The sequence below is a fragment of the Osmerus mordax genome, chromosome 10 (genome assembly GCF_038355195.1).
Source record: "Osmerus mordax isolate fOsmMor3 chromosome 10, fOsmMor3.pri, whole genome shotgun sequence".
NCBI classification, from domain to species: domain Eukaryota; kingdom Metazoa; phylum Chordata; class Actinopteri; order Osmeriformes; family Osmeridae; genus Osmerus; species Osmerus mordax.
In genome coordinates, this window is record NC_090059.1 from 18,033,529 (window position 1) to 18,056,021 (window position 22,493).

The 22,493-nt window shown below is 43.2% G+C and overlaps 1 protein-coding gene and 1 long non-coding RNA gene across 4 annotated transcripts; one reads left to right on the top strand and one right to left on the bottom strand.

Annotated features, from left to right (window-relative positions):
- The first annotated feature begins 1,651 nt into the window (after positions 1–1,651).
- LOC136950001 (integrin alpha-M-like) lies at positions 1,652–18,856 on the top strand. 2 transcript variants are annotated; one of them, XR_010877463.1, is made up of 30 exons: positions 1,652–1,755; positions 5,627–5,732; positions 5,860–5,954; positions 6,063–6,133; positions 6,562–6,676; positions 7,209–7,336; positions 7,453–7,595; positions 7,764–7,914; positions 8,345–8,495; positions 8,928–9,001; positions 9,783–9,903; positions 10,138–10,271; positions 10,829–10,969; positions 11,132–11,344; positions 12,325–12,458; positions 13,126–13,268; positions 13,377–13,528; positions 13,626–13,751; positions 13,845–13,918; positions 14,159–14,300; positions 14,450–14,548; positions 14,718–14,797; positions 14,897–14,980; positions 15,098–15,176; positions 15,261–15,359; positions 15,684–15,764; positions 16,020–16,130; positions 16,492–16,815; positions 17,307–17,417; positions 18,340–18,856. XR_010877463.1 is itself a non-coding variant. In XM_067244074.1 (30 exons), exons 1-30 carry the CDS (start codon positions 1,716–1,718, stop codon positions 18,442–18,444), a joined length of 3,417 nt encoding a protein of 1,138 aa, XP_067100175.1. In that variant the 5' UTR covers positions 1,670–1,715; the 3' UTR covers positions 18,445–18,856. The 2 variants fall into 2 exon arrangements, 1 of the variants encoding a protein (XP_067100175.1); XM_067244074.1 differs by having other exon boundaries at positions 1,670–1,755; positions 16,702–16,815.
- On the bottom strand, positions 15,519–17,831 carry LOC136950021 (uncharacterized). 2 transcript variants are annotated; one of them, XR_010877467.1, is made up of 3 exons: positions 16,678–17,831; positions 16,052–16,172; positions 15,519–15,812 (listed from the first exon to the last, which is right to left on the bottom strand). It is a non-coding gene; the product is annotated as an uncharacterized lncRNA (long non-coding RNA). The 2 variants fall into 2 exon arrangements; XR_010877466.1 differs by having other exon boundaries at positions 16,052–16,175.
- Positions 18,857–22,493: the final 3,637 nt, after the last annotated feature.

The window sequence follows — 22,493 nt, forward strand, 5'->3', positions numbered from 1 at the left end:
ATGAGGCAGTCAGCACCATGAGGCAGTCAGCACCATGAGGCAATAAGCATGATGAGGCAGTCAGCATGATGAGGCAGTCAGCGTGATGAGGCAGTCAGCATGATGAGGCAGTCAGCGTGATGAGGCAGTCAGCATGATGAGGCAGTCAGCGTGATGAAGCAATAAGCATGATGAGGCAGTAAGCATGATGAGGCAGTCAGCATGATGAGGCAGTAAGCATGATGAGGCAGTCACTCTCATGAGGCAGTAAACATCATGAGGCAGTAAGCATGATGAGGCAGTCAGCATGATGAGTCAGTCAGCATGATGAGGCAGTAAGCATGATGAGGCAGTAAGCGTGATGAGGCAGTAAGCATGATGAGGCAGTAAGCATGATGAGGCAGTGAGCTGGACAGGTGGCATGCTGTGTGTCTGTGTCACATCCTAGAATAGATCTACATGACACTTGGCCACAATCTGGCCACAGTCAGATAGCAGGCACTTCCTGTGTCACCAGGCCACAACTTGTGACACTTCAAGGTGTTGCATGTTTTCACTTCACCATATTAAGTTTGCCCCAAGAAATGTGTTGTCTTATGAATACAGCCTTGGCGTAAATCCATGAGGGCTTTTGATTTACTGACAGGCAGCAAAGACCATTCGTCTGGTAAGATGAATCCACTTGACCACTACATTCACAATGGACTCATTTAGCGACATACTGTATGTGCATGTGGAGAGTACAGTAGAAGAAAGTTCTGTGTTCTGCATAGTTCTACAGGAGTTCAGAGGTCAAGAAACAATCTGTATTTACCAGGCACGATGCAACAGTTAAGCACAAGTGTCTCAATCCACACTAGAAACTAAACTTGCAACACTGTCGGACAATAGCAGAAGTATAGACGAAATACGGGAAATTGTATCACATCTTTTTTCCATCCCAATTCTATTTTTAATTCCTTTCTAACATAGAATTCATTCAAGAACTGCTGTTTAATGTTCAAAATCCGGTTTAACCTGGCCCCCCCACCACCAAACATTAGAGAATCAACCTCATCCAACTGTTTTAAAAGTAATCTCAAAACATGGTTGATAAATAACCAAAAATGTGATCACTAGTGGGTAAGCAGTAGAACTTGTATATTGGGATTGTATTTTATTGTATTTTTTTAATTTTTGTATTTATTGTCAATGTTATGTTTGATATACGTTAATGCCTTTTTTAGGTTGTATAGCCTTTTTCCCTCTGGCAGAGGGACTGCCAATGGAAATTAGCCTTTTGGCTATAATTGGGTGCATTTACATTTTAATGTTTATGAATGTACACTGTCCCTCTTGATCAAATAAACAAATTGAAAAAAAAGAAAAGAGAAAATGTAACTTGAGTATAGCAATGCTGTATCACCAAATGTACTAATATTCAAAAATATTATTTTATAGTACTATTACATAAAGGGCCTGATAAACGACATGTTTCATAGATGAGACACCACATATTTCAAACATTAGTTTTAATTACTACTGTATGATCTAAAACATGTATAAGTTATTGTAACACCAAAGTCTAAGGAACCAAAAACACAACTAAATGCACTTGCACAATCACACACACACACGCACGCACACACAGACAGACACACCTTTCCTTCCTACATCATCATGTTTGCTCTGGTGAGTTTATGTTTCTGTGGTCATAGTTTGTGTTCCTCTGCAGGTCTGTCCTCGAGCTCTGGACCATGGCATGGACGTTCTCCCTCTTACTGTTCCTGGCGGCAGGTAGGGGAACCATCATACATCCTCCCTCTGTCCTCCTACTTCCACGGGGATTACTAACATCAAATATGGGATTTCAGATTTGTTATTATCAGAATATCTTGGCTGAGGCTCTTTTCAGATGACTAGAATGTTAGAACGAGAGGGCATTACTGTTACCAACAAAATAAACGCACTTATGTTTACACATACATACAATAACCTATATACACACATATATTATACACACACATATATACACACCAACATTTATATATACACACACTTCTACAGTTGAAATCCTAAATGCAAATCCAGCTGTAATTATTGCACCAACAAAACATGTAGCTATAAGTATCAGGGAGATATTAGTTTGAACGAGACAATTCACTTATACATCACCTTTAAAAAAAATACAGACCAACACACATGACAAGTCCAAACTAAGTGTTGATTTACAACCTTTTCTGACGTGTGAAAGTATTTCAAATGTTACGGTAATAAGAAGCTCACTGGAATCAAATCAAATTTATTTGTATAGCCCTTTTTACACGCAAGCATGTCACAGAGGGCTTGGAACAAGAGTAGGACAGTGTTCCTCCCATGTGTGTCTTCTGTGAGCACACAGGAAGATTAGAAAGGGTTTCTTATGGAAGTTTGGATGTTTCTGAAGTTATGTATTATTGCTATAGCTCATCTCACTTCCTCATGTGCCACAGTGAAAGTTTCTCAAGAGTTAGTAATGTTCACATTTACTATTGATACTAATTATCGATACTAAATACTAGCATGATGTGTAGTTAGTCCACAGTTGTGGTTTTTCCTTGAGGGACGAGCAGGGGTGGGGTTAAAACCTTATACATGAACAGCTACACCAAATAAGGGTTTGGCTGCTTGCAATGTTTGGGGCTATCTGGTTGTTATGATCAGTGACCTATGCACTTTTGTAAAGCTCTCTCTTGGAAGTCTGCTAAATGCATAAATGTAATGTAATGTAAATGAGTGGTACTTTCAAACTTAAAGTTATATATATATACCAAAATATATGCTACAGAATGTATCTCATGCAGTAGGTGTTGTCCATGGGATGAATGATCATATGTAGTTGAGGTGATCAATGCCCTTTTAAGGCTGTATAAAAGTCAAGACGCTAGTAGCGACACTGAACATGACACCAACCACTTCCCTTCATTTTGGTTTCTATATTATATTTTTACATTTACATTTTAGTCATTTAGCAGACGCTCTTATCCAGAGCGACTTACAGTAAGTATAGGGACATTCCCCCCGAGGCAAGTAGGGTGAAGTGCCTTGCCCGAGGACACAACGTCTTTATGCACGGCAGGGAATCGAACTTGCAACCTTCAGATTACTAGCCCGATTCCCTAACCGCTCATCCACCTGACTCCCTTAGATACTTTAGTGTGTGTGTGTGTGTTTGGGGGTGGAGTGGGGTGTTTGTTCATCGGTGATGTCATCATGTCAGTCAGTTACTTGTGGCAATAGGATATCTTGCCAAAGTTTCCAAATGAAAACGCCAAATTTTTAACAACCATCTGTGGAAATATGGGTGAATAAACAATCTTTCACTTTTTGCAGACACTTTTCATCCAAAATGAGAGGAATTTGAATGCGCGATCTTATGATTTGAAGTGAAATGCTCAAACCCGACCTACACCTATCCCTCATATCATCAGAGATGTATACACTAGTGCTGTCAGTTAAACGCGTTATTAACGGCGTTAACGCAAATCCATTTTAACGGCGTTCATTTTTCTATCGCAAAATTTCTTTTTGGCCTAGCAAACTTTGTAGTTTTTTTCACATGCTGTTGCAACGACTACTGACGTTAGAAAAACTACAACACCACACCGGATCTAGCTAGACCGGAAACAAAACAACAGGCACGCTGCACACACTTGTTTGGGCTTGCGAGCCGGCTAAAGAGTAGCAGGGCTGCCAACTCTCACGCATTGGCCGTGAGACACACGCATTTCAACCATTTCACACGCTCTAACGCCACACCTTGTATCTCACGCTGAAAAGGCAACGCCAACCAAGTAGCCCTGTTAACGTTGTAAACAGGGCCGGGGTGGGTAATCGGGAGAGTTCCCGGTGGGCCGCTTCAGTTTTGGTTCACTGGAGATAAAAAAAAAAAAAATAAGTTGCCAAATGGTTCCATTGACAAGACCAAATTGATCTGTGTGTTTTGTCGTTGTGAACTGAGCTATCATCGCAGCACATCCAGTCTGAAATATCACTTGATGGCCAAGTACACAGCCAGTGGAGCCTTAATGCACGGGCTTACATGGGCTGAAGCCCGGGGCCTCGACCAATCAGGGGCCTCTTAATAATAATACAAAATAATAATGATGATAAACGTCCGTATTCGCGGTGTCATTACTCTGCTCTACAGTGGCATCTGGTGGTGTATGTGGAGGGAGGGGAGCCCCCCCCCCCCCTTATCTAAACAAAATGTAACAAAATGTAACAAAAACTAGAGAGGGTACAATTTGTAGGGTGTGCTTGCTTGCGTCGGTTGCAGATGGGTCCATTTAATATGAAACAAGCTGAACCCCCTTTGAGACAAGCTATTCTTACAACGTTGTCACCGGCAGTATTTTTCAGATGGAATCGCGATTCAAACGGTACCATCTGCTAACTGAAAATATGCCCTCAAACGCGACTTTTTGGTCTCAGTCTAGAGCCCTGCGTGGAGAAGCTGAATTATGCTACGAGCAAGCTAGCCTAGCTGCTGTTGCTAGCCAAACTTCACTGAGGGGATTGTTTGAATGCGCCAGAAATTAACGTTTCTTTTGACATAAAGTTTAGGCTGTGGCATTGAATACAGGGATGCACCACACAAGCTTGAGTTTAAATACATTATGTATTGTGACATTACTTACTGTATATGCAAGTCTTGAATTGCTTAAATGTATAATGCTGCTAGTACACCACGGCACGATACGATACTTGCTGTGCAACAGCAATGCACGTTGTATCCATGCGTAGTTGCTAACGTGTGCTGACGTTGTGACGTAGGCTAGCACTGAGTTCCCTTCGTTGACACAAGGCATTTCAGCCTAAACCGTGCAACGGAATGTAAATAACAATACAAGCAACTCGTGCGATTGTGCGATTAGCGTGTGGAGGGCCTCAAAAAATGAAAAAAAGTCCATAGCCCAGGGGCCTCAAGTGCTATTAAGACACCCCTGTACACAGCTGATGCGAATTATCCGCCCCTCGTCAAAGCCAGGCAATGTTGCAATGTTGTTTTCAATTTAAAAAAAACATTTGCACTAACTAAGCAATCCAATCCACTTTTCTATGTTGATAAGAGCATTAAAATGAGAACAAATAATGGGACAAAAAGATATCAAGGGACATTTAGAATAGATAAAAATGGCTATTAATTGCGATTAATCGTGAGTTAACTGACATTAATGCGATTAATCGCGATTAAATATTTTAGTCGTTTGACAGCACTAGTATACACACATCCTTCACTCAAGTAGACGTACAGATGCTTATGTAAAAGAAGTGTGGGCTCTGACATACGTAAAAAGTATATATAAAAAGTAGCCATTACTACACCTGTTTAAGTATCATGCAGGTAACTGCACCTCACATCAAAGAGAGATTAGAGAGGGGAAGAGGAGAACAGAGAAGCCTAAAAAAAGAGTAGAGTAAAGCAGAGCAGAGTACAGTAGAGTCATCATCAATTACTCATCAATAAGGCAAACCTATAAAAAAAAAAAATTTCAACCGTATGAAACAGTTTTCTTTACATTCAGAGAAAATAAAAATCTACTTAAATACAGTAACAAAGTATTTTGTTGCTTCCCATCTCTGCATATCATACAATCATCATACAATTTTCTTGTTTTCTGGTTAGTGCTGCAAGGCTGTTTGGCTTTCAACATGGAGTCTGTGGCTTGGAAGTACCTTAGCAAGTCTGCCGCTGGGTTTGGATACCAGGTGGTGATTAGAGACAGCAGCAGGTATGAGCATACAGTCTGAGCAGTACATTTACATTACATGCAAAAAAGCTTTCCAGGTTGTGTGATTTTCAGTTAGATGTGCTGATCCTGCTGTATGTTGCTGAACATGTCTGTGCCCTGGCTGCAGCCTGCTCACCAGCGCCCCCTTGGAGCAGGATGGAGACAGGAGAGGAAAGGTTTACAGGTGTTCGATCAAATCCTGTTCTGAGATATCTATACCAGGTAAAGATCCTGTACTGAGACGATTTGCTCTTTACATAATCATGTTAAGCATATGAGGTGAATCAAAGCGTTTTCACGATGTGTAATCCATAAACGTGTTTCCCCTAGTGCCCAGTCATGCAGTCAACATGTCTCTGGGTTTGACAATGACAAAGAATCCAACATCCCAAACCACCATGGTACGTCCAGTCTTTATATGAGTGTGGGGATGATATTTTCAATCGTTTCGGGTTTTGCTATGAGGTTAGAACAACACTTGTGTTGTTCAACACTTAGAACAACACAATGGGTGAACAAATCTATCACACGTTGTGTGAACACAGATTAGATCAGAGATTACACAATGCTCGCCACATTTCACAAATGTGTTCTCCCAAACACGCGCCACTTAGAGGCCACGCTTTCAGGTAGACAAAGCTGATGTCTTTTACTGAAGTGGTGAATAATAAATCCATACTGTGAATTTTGAATTTTCCAATCCCAATTTCCTGTTTACGTCAATCAATCCCACACTGCTTCCTGATTACGTCAACCAATCCCACACTGTTTCCTGTTGCCACACATGCTCACCTACCACAGGTCAGCCTGACTATCCTCTCTGTTCCAGGTATGTGGCCCAACCATCCCTCGAGAGTGTGATGCCATCACCACCTACAACGGCTTGTGTTTGGAGATAAATGGAACAGACTCCCCTGGTCCTCCTCTCCCTGCCTCCCTAGAGGGTAACCACGGAAACATCCTCTGTCCTTCCATTAGTGTTTGTAACGTCTTCATTTAGCAGATGCTTTTATCCAAAGCAACCTACGGGGGGATTTGAACCTGCAATCTCTTGATCTGCAGTCACAAGCTCAAACCACTGAGCTTTACTGACCCCCTCTGTCACACAATCATTGTTTCATAAAGAGAAATGATGTTTCTGCTAAAGTTTGAGATTAGTGAGGATGTCTCCACCTGTAAATACCTGTGTTCATGTTTTGATGAAAAAACTGATAATTCGCTCTTCAGTGGGATGCAGAGAATGTGTGTTGCATCTTTCATGACTAATGTCATCACGACCTCCGATGTCATCAAGCCCTCTGATTTCATCACATCCTCATGTGAACAATTTTAGTCCAGTTTTGTCATGTCCAAACTAAACACTGGCACACGGTTTTAGACAGGTGTTCCTGACAGGTGTTCCTGACAGGTGTTCCTGACAGACCCCCTGCTGTCTGCCTCCCTCTCACGTTTCTCTGTGTTCGCTGTGTTTCCCAGAATGCCCTGGGAAGACCGACATCGCTTTCCTTTTGGACGGTTCAGGCAGCGTCACCCCCATAGACTTTGCTAAAATGAAGGTTTTTGTCAAAGATCTGATCCGTACACTAGTTGGGAAGGATACCAAGGTGAGACTTTGTTCTTCTGCTTTGTTGTAAAAAGGGAATTTACAGGAACATTTATTGATTAATATCACTGTCTCACTTTCTCAATGTCTGATTCCAAACATTTTCTAATTTTGCAGTTTTCTGTGGCCCAGTACTCATTTACTTGCACCATTCATTTTAATTTTCGAAATTTTCGACCTCAAATTTGGGAAAGACAGATTGATAGGATAAATCAAAATACTGGAGGTACCTATACTGCTGCTGCAATCCAGAAAGTTGTGTAAGGAACATTTCACAGACGTACACACAGCAACACACACATCCAACACTTGAAGAAAAACAAAGGTGGTTGTGTTTTATTGCTTTCATTAAAGGGGCCTAAACTAAATTAATTCCATTAATCAAACATATTTATGATCGCTAATCCTCAAATTGTTTTGATTTCTAGTGATGAGGTATTTTCAGTTAGTGGGGGGTCGAGGGATGGAGCGTCGAAGATCCTGATCGTGATCACAGATGGAGAGTCTCAGGATGGAGGCAACCTCCCATCAGCTACTAATGCAGCTAACATCAAATCTATTGTTCGATTTGCAATTGGGGTAAGACATAGCAGACTGTCTGATAAAAGTAAACAAATGTTGGGCATAGGTCTAGCTCAGTGGTTAGAGTACTTGTCTGCAGTTTAAGAAGTTGCAGGTTCAATTTCCCTTCCTGATGTTGCTTTTGATTAAACAAATGAACACATTATTATTATGATTTTATTGCATATACAAATATAGGATTCAACATTTGCATAGACGCTTCGGTGGCCCTTAGCTTTGTGTTTTTCAACCTGGGTTTTTGCCTTCCCTTGGTAGTGGGATCCACACAGATGTTCTTTGAATACTTGATGCTTTAGAACACATTTTCTGCACAGAAAAGTTATGTTTTAAGCCATCAAACCGTTCAGACATAGTGAAAACTGTGAAAGGAAAAGTGATGCTTCTCTGTGGATAAACAGATGTAGTAAACTATCTGTGTTCTTCCCAGGTGGGCTCTGCCTTTAACAAAAAAAGCGCCAAAGACGAGTTGGACACAATCGCCTCACTTCCTTCTCAGACACATGTGTTCCAAGTGAGCAGCTTTGAAGCGCTTAACCAAATCAGCAGAACTTTGCAGAACAGCATCTTCAATATCGAGGGTAGGGGCACTCTGCACTTTAATACCAACAGAAACAATAAAACATAGGCCTACAGCATCTGCAACAACACCTTTTATACACCATTCAATATGTTATTTATTGTACTGTTTGAACAGTTTGAAACCACAGGACAATGTTCCTCAGGTTGTAAAGTAACATAAAATACTAAAATGTTCACTCTGTGATAGTTAACTTGTAACAGTACATGAAGACCACACAATACAGTCTATATTGATGATTAGTAATACATTCTTTTCATTTCTGGAGTGTACAGTATATCCTGTCTGGAGTGTACAGTATATCACAGGACTGTAGCGAGTAGACGGTACCACTGAACGGCTTGCGGTTCAAAGCTGTGGTCCATCGTTGATGAGCTGTGTGTGTGTGTGTGTGGTGTGTGTGTGTGTGTGTGTGTGTGTGTGTGTGTGACAGGCTCGCAGGCTGCAGGAGCGTCACTGGAGATGGAGATGGCACAAGAGGGATTCAGTGCTGCGTACACTCCTGAGGTACCTCAGCATGTCACTACAGCGTCACTACAGCGTCACTACAGCATCACAACACTACATGTCACTACAGCGTCACTACACTACATGTCACTACAGCGTCACTACACTACATGTCACTACAGCGTCACTACAGCGTCACTACAGCATCACAACACTACATGTCACTACAGCGTCACTACACTACATGTCACTACAGCGTCACTACAGCGTCACTACAGCGTCACTACACTACATTTCACTACAGCGTCACTACACTACATGTCACTACAGCGTCACTACAGCGTCACTACAGCGTCACTACACTACATTTCACTACAGCGTCACTACACTACATGTCACTACAGCGTCACTACAGCGTCACTACAGCGTCACTACACTACATTTCACTACAGCGTCACTACACTACATGTCACTACAGCGTCACTACAGCGTCACTACAGCGTCACTACACTACATTTCACTACAGCGTCACTACACTACATGTCACTACAGCGTCCAAAAAACTCTTGACTACTATCAGATTTTGTTTTACTGTACAGCACTTTGTGTTTCACCATGAATTTTAAAGTGCTTTATAAATACATTTAGCTTGCTTGCTTGCAGATAACATGAAACCGAATGTGATTCAGGATTAGATTTTTTTTTACAATGATCCTAATGACAGCTACGTTTCCACAGTGCTGTGTTTTCTTTGTTCCCGTTTCCTAACCGTTCGTTGCAATTGACAAGAAACAACCAGGAATGTCTTTCACTGTTCGGTTAACATCGCTGCTTCCTTCAGGGAGGATATCATATAGGAACTGTTGGAGCCTTCCAGTGGAAAGGAGGATACCAGTCCTACGTGAACAGAGACCAGCAGCCCACCTTCCAGAACATGACGGGAGAGTCTGATAGCTACCTGGGTAAGAGTTTGAACAAAAAATCTCACCAGAAATTGGCTCTCTGAAAAGTCGCTAGATTACCTGATGACGTAAATCCAGTCCTAGTTGGGCCCCTCATCCACACCCAGCTCAGATCATTTGGCAGAATTGTCGCCAGTCGCAAGATGAGATCTTTTTTATTTCATTCCGTCCTGCCAAGTCGACAATATGTTTTGGTGAAAAACATGAATTCTTCCCCACTCACTGTCTCCGTAGGTTACTCCATGAGCACTGCGAGGACGAGGTTTGGCACGTTCACGGTGGTGGGTGCTCCCAGAGCGGCTCATAGGGGCCAGGTGATGGTCGTGTCCCCGGGGAGAACCGACCAGACTCTACAGTTTACAGGACAGGTCAGTCTGCTACCGGTTAAAGTGCTCATGATGTAAAATAATAAAGTACGACAGAAATACTGAACTAAGTATTAAAATAAAATAGTAAGTAGTAATAAAATAAGGATTTGAACTACCACAAATCTGCATTTTGGTTGTTTCACCTCTTGCAGGTCCATGTTAAAGGTGTTTCACCTCTTGCAGGTCCATGTTAACCCTTCAGAATCAGAAATCAGAATCAGAAAGGGATTTATTCGCCATGAAAGTTTGCACAGACAAGGAATTTGCTTTGGTTCTTCCTGTGTTATCTTCGGGTCATTCTGACCCATCAGTCATTGTGACCCACTGTCATATTGCGACAAATTTACCTCATAAAAAAACAAAGTGAAGCATTTTCTTTTAACCGTTGGGCTGTCTCAGACCCCCCACATTGCAAAGGTTAAAAGAAAATAATTTGTATTTGTTTTTGTATTGGGTAAAATTGGGTAAACAGAACGATGGTTCGTTATGAACCTTTGGGTCATGTGACCTGAAGGCAGCACAAGTGTTAAAGGTTTTTCTGTTTGTGTGTCCCTCAGATTGGGGCGTACTTTGGGGCGGTGGTTTGTGCGATGGACGTGGATGGTGATTCCTACTCTGACCTCGTGCTGGTGTCGTCTCCCATGTACACAGAGAGAGACAGAGAGGGCATGATATTCATCTGTACCCTTACTGAGAAGGTATTTAAAGTATCATGCCCTATAATATCAAGCTTTACACTGGCTTACACATCATTAGACGAAAAACTAATTTGAATATTCCACAACCATCAGATCAATTGTTGTTTTGGTCATATGAAATTGATAGTAGTCAAACTCTGTCAACTTGTTTTTTTGTTCCAGAAAGGAGTGTCCTTTCCTGGAGGACGTGAGAACATGTTGCAGGGGGAGGCAGGAGAGAGGGGCAGGTTTGGCATGTCGCTCGCCCCTCTGCCGGACCTCAATAACGACGGGTTCAACGACCTGGCGGTGGGAGCTCCTCTGGAGGATGACGGCCAGGGGAGCGTCTACATCTTCCACGGGCAGAGAGGCGGCATCAACAACCTCTACTCCCAGGTACAACCTCTACTCCCAGGTACAACCACTACTCCCAGGTACAACCACTACTCCCAGGTACAACCTCTACTCCCAGGTACAACCTCTACTCCCAGGTACAACCACTACTCCCAGGTACAACCTCTACTCCCAGGTACAACCTCTACTCCCAGGTACAACCTCTACTCCCAGGTACAACCACTACTCCCAGGTACAACCTCTACTCCCAGGTACAACCTCTACTCCCAGGTACAACCACTACTCCCAGGTACAACCTCTACTCCCAGGTACAACCTCTACTCCCAGGTACAACCTCTATTCCCAGGTACAACCGCTACTCCCAGGTACAACCTCTACTCCCAGGTACAACCACTACTCCCAGGTACAACCTCTACTCCCAGGTACAACCTCTACTCCCAGGTACAACCTCTACTCCCAGGTACAACCGCTACTCCCAGGTACAACCTCTACTCCCAGGTACAACCTCTACTCCCAGGTACAACCTCTACTCCCAGGTACAACCACTACTCCCAGGTACAACCACTACTCCCAGGTACAACCTCTACTCCCAGGTACAACCACTACTCCCAGGTACAACCTCTACTCCCAGGTACAACCTCTACTCCCAGGTACAACCTCTACTCCCAGGTACAACCGCTACTCCCAGGTACAACCTCTACTCCCAGGTACAACCTCTACTCCCAGGTACAACCGCTACTCCCAGGTACAACCGCTACTCCCAGGTACAACCTCTACTCCCAGGTACAACCGCTACTCCCAGGTACAACCGCTACTCCCAGGTACAACCTCTACTCCCAGGTACAACCGCTACTCCCAGGTACAACCTCTACTCCCAGGTCTGTGTGAGGAAGTCAATTTTGAGAAAAGGCACAGGTGTGAAAAATGTACCTTGGTCTAGGAAGCAGCCAGAAGCTCTGATGTGACAACAGTGTTGCACATCAGTCTGCGTCATGATCACTTCTGTTCCTCCTCCACGGTAGAGAATCGCAGGGTCTGAGGTGCATTCTGGGATGAAGTTCTTTGGCCTGTCCATCAGCCAGTCGTCTATGGACCTCAGTGGAGACACTCTCCCGGACATGGCCGTGGGCTCCAAGGGGGCCGTCATCTTACTCAGGTGTTTCTAGAGTTTCTGAAGCAGATAACTCAGGTGTTTCTAGAGTTTCAGAAGCAGATAACTCAGGTGTTTCAGAAGCAGATAACTCGGGTGTTTCTAGAGTTTGAGAAGCAGATAACTCAGGTGTTTCTAGAGTTTCGGAAGCAGATAACTCAGGTGTTTCTAGAGTTTCAGAAGCAGATGTTTCTAGAGTTTCAGAAGCAGATAACTCAGGTGTTTCTAGAGTTTGAGAAGCAGATAACTCAGGTGTTTCTAGAGTTTCAGAAGCAGATAACTCGGGTGTTTCTAGAGTTTGAGAAGCAGATAACTCAGGTGTTTCTAGAGTTTCAGAAGCAGATAACTCGGGTGTTTCTAGAGTTTGAGAAGCAGATAACTCAGGTGTTTCTAGAGTTTCAGAAGCAGATGTTTCTAGAGTTTCTGAAGCAGATAGCTCAGGTGTTTCTAGAGCTACCTGCCTGTAGGTTTTAGCTCCAGCACTAATCTAGCACACTTGATTCTAATGATTAGCTGGTTGTTCAGGTAACTAGGGTTAAATCAGGTCAACTAAGTGTGGTTGGAGCAAAAACCTATAGGCAAGTAACTATTCAGGAACAGGGTTGGTTTTAGAATTTTTTAACTAAATGTTTTGTTGATATATTTTTCTTCATGTTTTGTATTCATGTTCCAGGTCCAAACCCATAGTGACCGTGAATGTTAAAGTGTCTTTTAACCCGACCAGAATCTCCACCAGCCACTCAGACTGTGTGACCCCTCTTCCTCACACCGCGACAGTCTGCTTCACCATGACCCCGCACACTCAAGGACAAACAGGTTCCTTTCCTGGACTCATTTGTTTTGATTAGCATCGTAACGTAGTTTGCAGTTTACCTTCACAGCCATGAGTGTGTGATTGGAGCCTAATCTGAACTGTTCTTCCAGCTCGAGCGCAGGTTAATTACACGTTGACACTGGACGCAAGACGCAAAGCGCCCAACTTCCGTGCTTACTTTCAGCTCCAACAACGACAGGACACAAACATGGTCATCCTGGACCTGAAGGAGACTTGCACCAAACACAACTTCTTCATTGAGGTGGGTGTGAGACCTGTGTGTGTGTGCCTGTGTGTGTGTGCCTGTATGGTGGGGGGTTTTAGGGATAAAGATCAGAATGTGTACTCTCTCTCTCTAGGCTTGCCCAGAGGACTCTCTCAACCTAGTCCACAATGAAGTTTCGTTCAGTTTCGAAGGCTTGCCTTCCTCAGACTCTCTCTCTCCCAGCCTGCTCCAGGGCTCCACTACCACCTCCAATCACCCGGTCAGTTTCTCCCTGGTCTCTGAGCTGTATAACCCTGATTTCAGGACCGTTCAACATCAATTAAACCATTTAACATATTCTCCCATCCTACAGCTGGACTTTGAGATCAACTGTGGATCTGATAACAAGTGTATCGACAACCTCAAAGTGGATTTTAATTTTACTGGGTAAGATCACTGGATCATCAAGGAAACCAGCTGATTTAGGATGGCTCACAGGGTAGCGCGCATACCGTTCAGGCTAAAGCCGTAGCGCAGGGGCCTGGGTTCGATTCTTGCCTGGGCAATTTCCTGTATGTCCTCGTCTCTCTCCCTCCCTGCTCTCCTGTCTCTCTCCAACTCTCTCTGTCGATATAAAAAAGGCCAAAAGAATATCTAACCCTTTTCAACCGTGTGTGTGTCGGTCAGTTCCTCTGAGCTGAGGGTAGGAATCGACGACGTGCTGAGTCTGACCGTGTCGATGGAGAGCAGGGAGGAGAACTCCTATAACAGCCGGGTGGTCCTTCGCTACCCTGCCGGCCTCTCCTATAGACGCTTCACCCCCATCCAGGCAAGCCTGCTCTCTGCTCCACAAACACATCCTGAAGAATGATCCATGTTTTACTGAACACTGATGAGAAGTGTGTCTCACATTCTGAAGAATGATGTGTTACTGAACAGTGATGATAATGTGTGTGTGTGTGTCTGGCTGTGGGACAGGGGAGAGTGGAATGCAGCTCGTTAGATAGTGAATCTGAAGGAACGACAGGAAGAAGCGAATGCACCATCGACAAGCCCATCTTCAAGACCAACAGCAAGGTCAGTTCTTCACATCACATTTGCCTTTTTCTAAAACTGTATGATGAAACCTGTGCCGCTGTGTTCATCCATGACAAGCTACATCAACACCATCAACACTCTTACTGCTTAAGAACAGGCTTCAGGGTAAAACATGTACTGTTTTAATTATTTCTCTGTGTCTGTCTAGGCTGTCTTCACCATCTCCTATGGAATAGATAGAAACAGTCAGTTTGACCCCAGGGTGAACTTCAGTGCCAAAGCCACAAGGTCTGATTGGCTGTCATAAGCTCACATACGTTCTGCAGTGTGTTATGATGTGTGTGTGTGGCTGTACCTCCACTAACGTCCTCATTCAAATCCCTCCAGTGGAAACTTTCATGCCGCAGGGAGTGACCTGTTCATACACAGAGACATCGGGGTGCAGTACAGCATTTATGTGTTGCTTTCCAGGTGTGTGCTACTCCTTTATCAAAGTGTAAATGTTTCAGTAGAGAGATATTTAGATAAATGGGTGTATTTGATTTATTGGAGTTTTGTGATTTATAGTTTTTGACTTTGTTCGTTCAGAGTTGAGGATTCTACCAGCTACATAAACTTCACTGCTGAGAAAAACGATTTGCAGAAACCTGTGTTGCAGTCATTCCAGGTGTGTGAGGAGGGTCTCCATCATCGCTTCACTGGTTTTGGAACGTAATTCAGGAATGATACAACTCCATTTTCTCTTTCTAAGGTTTTAAACTTTGCCAGAGATTTCAACCTCACCGTGATAATCAAGGTGCCCATGCAGCTTGGTGAGACAGACATCTGGGTTGACTCCAGAGGGATGCAGGTGAGAGGAATGAATAATCACCAGCATTTAAACCAGGGGTTTTGGGTTTGATTTCAAAAGCTTTTTGTTTGTTTTGTACAGAAATTTGACCATTAAATATATTTTTTTCTTAATAATAACGGGGGGGGGGGGGATTTGTCATTTTCAAAAAGTGGGCAGTACATGTACCAGTGGAGTGTAATGAAACCTGCACCGCTGGTTTAAACAAGTGTTGGAACATATGAATACAAGTGGGTTGTTGTCATGAGTTGTTATGGAGCCAAGATGTCTGTTTATGAATCAACACGTCACGTTGTTCTGCATAAAAAACTATTTCTGTCACAGATTCCAGGATGCAACAGAGGAAAAGATGAGGAACCAACTGTCAGAGACTTTGTGGACAAGTTGAAGAGAAAATCCCCTCTGGTGAGCAGCAGGAATCTGAGTCCTCCAGAAAGGACACACCTTGTATAGCTGTTGTGACCACGTTTCGTTGATGATAAAAAAAAAAAGAAGAAAAATGTTTTAATGGTGTTGTCCTTTTTACAAGTAATATCACAGAGGGCTTCACATAAACACAATTTATAAAAAAATCACAACATGTTTTTAGTATGTAATATCGACAGCAGACATGGTGTGAGTGTCCATACAGACATAAAGCTGCTGTCTGTATGTGTGCAGGACTGTGCGGTGGCCAGGTGTGGCGTGTTCACCTGCAGCGTGTTCGTGAGAAGAGACGACTCCCTTGTCTACAGCATCTCTGGAAACATCAGTTCAGGATGGATACAACAGGTAACACAGCTTCAATCTCTCCACGAACATCCTCAGATATACCTGCTGGTTTGATAGATCATGTTACAGTAGCCTTTCTCAACCCTGGTCCTCAGGGACCCCAGTCCTGCATGTTCTAACAGGGAGTCAGGTGGCTGAGCGGTGAGGGAATCGGGCTAGTAATCTGAAGGTTGCCAGTTCGATTCCCGGTCATGCCAACTGACGTTGTGTCCTTGGGCAAGACACTTCACCCTACTTGCCTCGGGGGAATGTCCCTGTACTTGCTGTAAGTCGCTCTGGATAAGAGCGTCTGCTAAATGACTAAATGTAAATGTTTCCCTGCTCTAGCACACCTGAGTGACCCCTGTCCTGCATGTTCTAGATGTTTCCCTGCTCCAGCACACCTGAGAGACCCCTGTCCTGCATGTTCTAGATGTTTCCCTGCTCCAGCACACCTGAGTGACCCCTGTCCTGCATGTTCTAGATGTTTCCTGCTCCAGCACACCTGAGTGAACGGGTCATTATGAAGCTCAACAAAACAAGCCAGGTAGTTGATTTGACCTCTGACCTGTGAGGTGTTTCTGTCCTTCAGATTGGCCTGACGTCCGGCCAGTTCTCTCTGACAAGCACGGCCACCCTGGACTACGACAGAGACCAGTACATCTACGACTCCCAGGACTCCAAGAACAACCCTCCCATCCAGAAGGTACCGTAGCCATCATCATCATCACTTCCTTGTGTCCCTTAGCATGACACACTGTGTGTGTGTGTGTTCTGACTCATGGTGGGACTGGGACATCATGGCTGGGATGTTGACCAGGTTATCTTTCTGAAACACTGCTGATGTTTGAGTCCTTCCTGGTGTGCAGGTAGAAACACTGCTGATGTTTGAGTCCTTCCTGGTGTGCAGGTAGAAACACTGCTGATGTTTGAGTCCTTCCTGGTGTGCAGGTAGAAACACTGCTGATGTTTGAGTCCTTCCTGGTGTGCAGGTAGAAACACTGCTGATGTTTGAGTCCTTCCTGGTGTGCAGGTAGAAACACTGCTGATGTTTGAGTCCTTCCTGGTGTGCAGGTAGAAACACTGCTGATGTTTGAGTCCTTCCTGGTGTGCAGGTAGAAACACTGCTGATGTTTGAGTCCTTCCTGGTGTGCAGGTAGAAACACTGCTGATGTTTGAGTCCTTCCTGGTGTGCAGGTAGAAACGTACGTGGAGGTGTTTCCTGAGGTGGACCTGACTAAGGAGATCGTGGGCGGCTCCCTGGGTGGGCTGGTGCTGCTGGCGTTGATCTCAGCTGCTCTTTATAAGGTAATCAGGATTGCTATGCTTGGTCTTTATAAGGTAATCATGATTGCTATGCTTGGTCTTTATAAGGTAATCAGGATTGCTATGCTTGGGTACGGCTGGGTTACTTTAAAAGGTCCCATGACATGAAATTTTCGCTTTAGGAGGTTATTTAACATTAATATGAGTTCCCTAGCCTGCCTTTGGTCCCCCGGTGGCTAGAAATTTCGATAGGTATAAACCAAGCCCTGGGTAGTCTTCTCCGCCTTTGAGAAAATGAAAGCTGAAACGCTCGGATTTGAAAATGCTGGTTTTATGACGTCATAAGAGCGAAGGTTACCTTCCCTTTCTCTGCTTTGCCCGCACAGAGAATTTGGCCCGCCAATTAGAAAATGAGCTACGACCGTGCGAGCGCGATATTGGTTTTTCCTAGAGACATCATGGCTTGCAAACGACCGAAGCATGGCAGTTAGCCCCGCCTCTTTCTTCCTCATAGCATTTAAAGCTACAGACACAGAAAGAGGAAAGCTCATTCTGGGACTGCTCGTAGTGGCTGTAATTCTGCACCAAGGCTGAATTTCGGGAAAGAAATGTCAGATACAGTATTAGGGGACCACTAAGGCCTATATAAAAGCATCCAAAACAGCATGTCATGGGATCTTTAAGCATTACACATTCAGCCTGTGTGCTTTCAGAGGACAAACTTTTTTGTAGATTCACATTAGCAGGTATGAAACAATTACAATTTACAGGTAGTTGTACAAAACAGTGCAATACAATTATACTGAAAATACTAATTTTAGTTAAGGATTATATCTCGAGGATGACTTATGTCTCTCACTGTCTCTTTGTACCTCTCTGTTTCTCCATCTTTTCCTCTATCTCCTCTTTCTCCCCCTGTCTCTCTCTCTCCTCCCCCTCTCTCTCCTCTCTCCATCTCCCCCAGGCTGGGTTTTTTAAGAGTCAGTTCAAGCAGATGTTGGAGAACTCTGGTGATCCTGAGGGAGCGGACCCTGAATGTGAGAACACCGTGTTGGAGGAGAACAACTAGTGGAGCCAGCTGCTGCTGCCATGTCATCCATGAGTGTGTTTGAAGGAGACAAATGTCTTAGTTGTTCTTGATTGCTAAGACACATTTCTTGAAACAGTCACCCATTTTCTCAAAACTGTAAAGAAAGAACAGAAAAACAAATCTTAAAACTCAATTTCCAAAACCTCTGACTCTTCTGGCAAAATCAAACACTTGCCCCTAAACCATTTGACTTGTGCTCAAAATCAAACAATGCTTTCAGATCATAAACACAGCAAATCAATATATAAACACTATGGAGCAATCATTAGACACAACACAAGAAAATGTAAAGCACAGCATCCAGGGCATGTAGTTACATGTAAAGACAAATTTGTTTATGTATACACAGTAAATTCATTTACGTAGCAATAAAAAAAAAAGTAAAATTTTGGATTTGGATTTGGAAAAACTGGATTTTGGTGTTTCAACACCTATTGACACTTCTCTGCTGTATGATTATGTTTAGCTGTGTTCTGCTCCTCTCTTTCACCAACCTTTTCTGGAGGAGGGGATCCCTCACTCCGTCTCTGGAGGAGGGGATCCCTCACTCCGTCTCTGGAGGAGGGGATCCCTCACTCCGTCTCTGGAGGAGGGGATCCCTCACTCCGTCTCTGGAGGAGGGGATCCCTCACTCCGTCTCTGGAGGAGGGGATCCCTCACTCCGTCTCTGGAGGAGGGGATCCCTCACTGAATTGCTCCTCCCAAGGTGTCTTCCATTTTTTTCTCTTCTAGTGAGTTTTTCTGGGAGTTTTTCCCTTGCCTTCCTTGAGGGTTTAGGTTGGCTGAGGGGCAGTTCTATGGGCGTTTGTGAAGCCCTCTGTGACATTGCTTGTAAAAAGGGCTATACAAAGACTGTACATTTGAACATATTACATGGGTGCAGAAGTGAAGCGGCTCAGGTTGGGCTGAACTCTCTGCCCAGCCTCCCTCATACTGAATCCATGGTTGAGCAGGTGGAAAGGGAGGTTCTAGACCATTTCATTAGGGGGGCCAAACTGGGGCCAGTTTTACTGTTAAAGGGGCCAGTTGTACTGTTAAAGGGGCCAGTTACATTAAACATTATTGTTTTCATATAGTTTTCTTCACTGCAATGCAGGCATTAGCAGGCAAATTAGTTTCAGGTTTCGGTGATTGCGTTTAAAATGTAAATTTTAGTGTGTTCTTAAACACCATGGGAAAAACTGCAAGCCTAACTGTTGCCTTTTAGACAAGCTTGTGGCACATTATTGTATTCTGTATTATGACCACTAGGTGGCGACATGGGCCGTTAAAAAAGATGCAGAGGAAGTAAATGGCTATATGCACTCAACAGTTATTCAGTTTGTATCACTATTGTACAATAATAATTTAAAATTAAAAAAAAAAAAAAAAAATCAACAGTTCTTCAACTTCCCCGGAAATACGTATCACCATTTTGGGAATACGGAATCGTTTTTATTTATTTTTTGAAAATACTTTGTCAGCCTTTCAAAACTTTTTTCGAAAATATTTTTTACAAACAGTGAAAGGAGAAGAGAGAGGAGGAGAGGGAAGAGGAGAACAGACCAGCAAAACCAAGTTTTCCAACCTTTTTTTCGTAACCTTTTTTACACACACAGTGAGAGGAAAGATGAGAGGAGGGGAGAGAAGAACAGAGAAGCCTAAAACAGAGTAGAGTAAAGCAGAGTACAGTAGAGTACACAGAATAGTTTAGTAGAGACCTCATCAAGTACTCATCATTTATGCAAAGCTATAAAAATATATATATATATATATATATTTTCAATCTTTAAAAAAAAAAACTGACCTTTTGACCTTTGTAAACTTATTTTAGCAAAACTTCTTACAAAAAATAATATTTCAATCTTTCAAACCTTTATATATATATTTTTATATATTTTTTCAAACGTTCTAAAACTTTTTCACACACAGTGAAACCGAGGAGTAAAGTAGAGCAGAGTACAATAGAGTACAGTAGAGTCCTCATCAATGATGCAAACCTATTTTTTTGCAAACCTGACTTTCTTTCAAACAATTTTTTCGAAAATATTCTTTAAACCTTTCCAAACCTTTTTTTCGAAACTGCAGGAATATTACCAAATTTCTTGTGCATTGTCTAATTTATTTGTTGACGTTACTTTGATTGGATGTAAAACGTGAGTTTATCTGCAAGTGTCCAATAGAAAACAGAGCGGTGTGTAAATGCTGCAAGACCCTTACTGACTGAACGCAATTAAACATTACATTAACGTTAGGTAATTTCAGCTGCAAACCACTCTATTAAACCGCTATATTACACAATAAGATTGTTATTTCAGTGATACGGTAAAAAAATTAATTGGTCTTAACTCAGTCTCTCTCCTTCTGTCTGTCTCTCTCTCGACCCCTCAGAGTCTTGGTCTTAACTCGGTCTCTCTCCCTCTGTCTCTCTCTCTGTCTCTCGACCCCTCAGAGTCTTGGTCTTGACTCGGTCTCTCTCCCTCTGTCTCTCTCTCTGTCTCTTGACCCCTCAGAGTCTTGGTCTTGACTCTGTCTCGGTAAAGTCTGGTCTATAACGATGGATATAACTATTAAAGGAGGTAAAGGACTTGCTAGCTAACCAAATCCCTTTATACACATACCACACAGAGAGAACAGGGACATTGTCCTTGTATTAAGGCACACAAGGTGTATACAGAATAAACAATTATTACATACAAAATGGACACTAAACATTTCTTCATAAAATATTTTCTTGCATGTCAACACCGATGCTATAATCAGTAAAGGTGCTGGTCACAATTCATCAAACCAAAATGAACTTTGTACCTCATTGAATATGGCATGTATTTATAGTATCATTCGCCTGTTTTTGAAACACAGGTTAGATGCGGTTCTGTGCTAAAGCAGCCCTTGAGTCTGTCTTCAGTTCAGAACTGGGTTTAACCCGTGTTCATCTAACTGTCCCCATGGGTTGACCTCCATTAAGAAAATCCCTCTTTTCTAATTAAACAAACCATCAATTTCATATAAAAGTATTAAAATGTACACTTTTGTGAATGAAAGTACAAAAAAAAAATTGTTATAAAGAAGTAATTCAGACAATGCCTTTCACAATTCCTTCAACGTGCATCTCACGGTACCTGCATGCACTGTAATGGTGGTGGGGTCTCTATGGTAACTGGTAACCTGGTAACTTCAACATCTTCTGATTCTGCAGGACATTATTTTAGTTCACAGTGAAACAAATATGGGATTGTCGGATGTTAGCTATCATTTCAAAGGAAGTGGAATAAATATTGATGGACGTATCAATGGAAGCTGTATGGTCTATAGGGGAGGGTCAGATGGAAGCTGTATGGTCTATAGGAGAGGGTCAGATGGAAGCTGTTTGGTCTATAGGGGAGGGTCAGATGGAAGCTGTATGGTCTATAGGGGAGGGTCAGATGGACCTGTATGTTATGCCCTTATTCATAAGAAATGGGGGAGGAACAGAATAGTAGAGATTTGGGTGAACGTTTCCCCTCCCCCTGCTGCCCAGAAACACTCCACTCATTGTTTTGTTCTGAGAATGCTGGAGACGTTCTCAAGCTGTTGGCAAGTTCAGCATTATACCATCTGATTCCCAAAGAGATCTGTTTTGTTGCTCTACATTCAGAATGGCAGAATCATCACGAGGAAAGTAGAAAAGATGTGCTCAGGTTGACTTCCTGTCATGGGTACTAGTATGTTATGTTGTCACATGCATTTTACAAATGCAGAGGATTTGCTTCCTTTCCCCCCTCAAGTTACTAACAGGAAACCAGATTCCTGCCCCTTTCACCACAGGACTGTTGGTTGGGAAGCTGTGGATCTTCCCACTTCTCTCCAGGACCACAACAATGAAGCCTTTTACTTGGTTGGCAGACCCCCCCTCCAGCCACCCCAGGCCCCCCCTCCCCCCACACACCCCCCCTCCAGCCACCCCAGGCCCCCCCTCCCCCCACACACCCAGCCCTACAGCCACATCATGGAATATGCTGCTTGCAAAACAAAATGCTGCTGATTATTAACAAGGACTTCACTGGGGT

Bases quoted from the DNA above. Each gene is read 5' to 3' on its own strand.
- LOC136950001 (XM_067244074.1), top strand. From the start codon at position 1,716: ATGGCATGGACGTTCTCCCTCTTACTGTTCCTGGCGGCAG. The intron at 7,915-8,344 runs GTAAGACATAGC...TGTTCTTCCCAG, and splicing joins TTGTTCGATTTGCAATTGGG to GTGGGCTCTGCCTTTAACAA. The intron at 9,904-10,137 runs GTAAGAGTTTGA...CTGTCTCCGTAG, and splicing joins AGAGTCTGATAGCTACCTGG to GTTACTCCATGAGCACTGCG.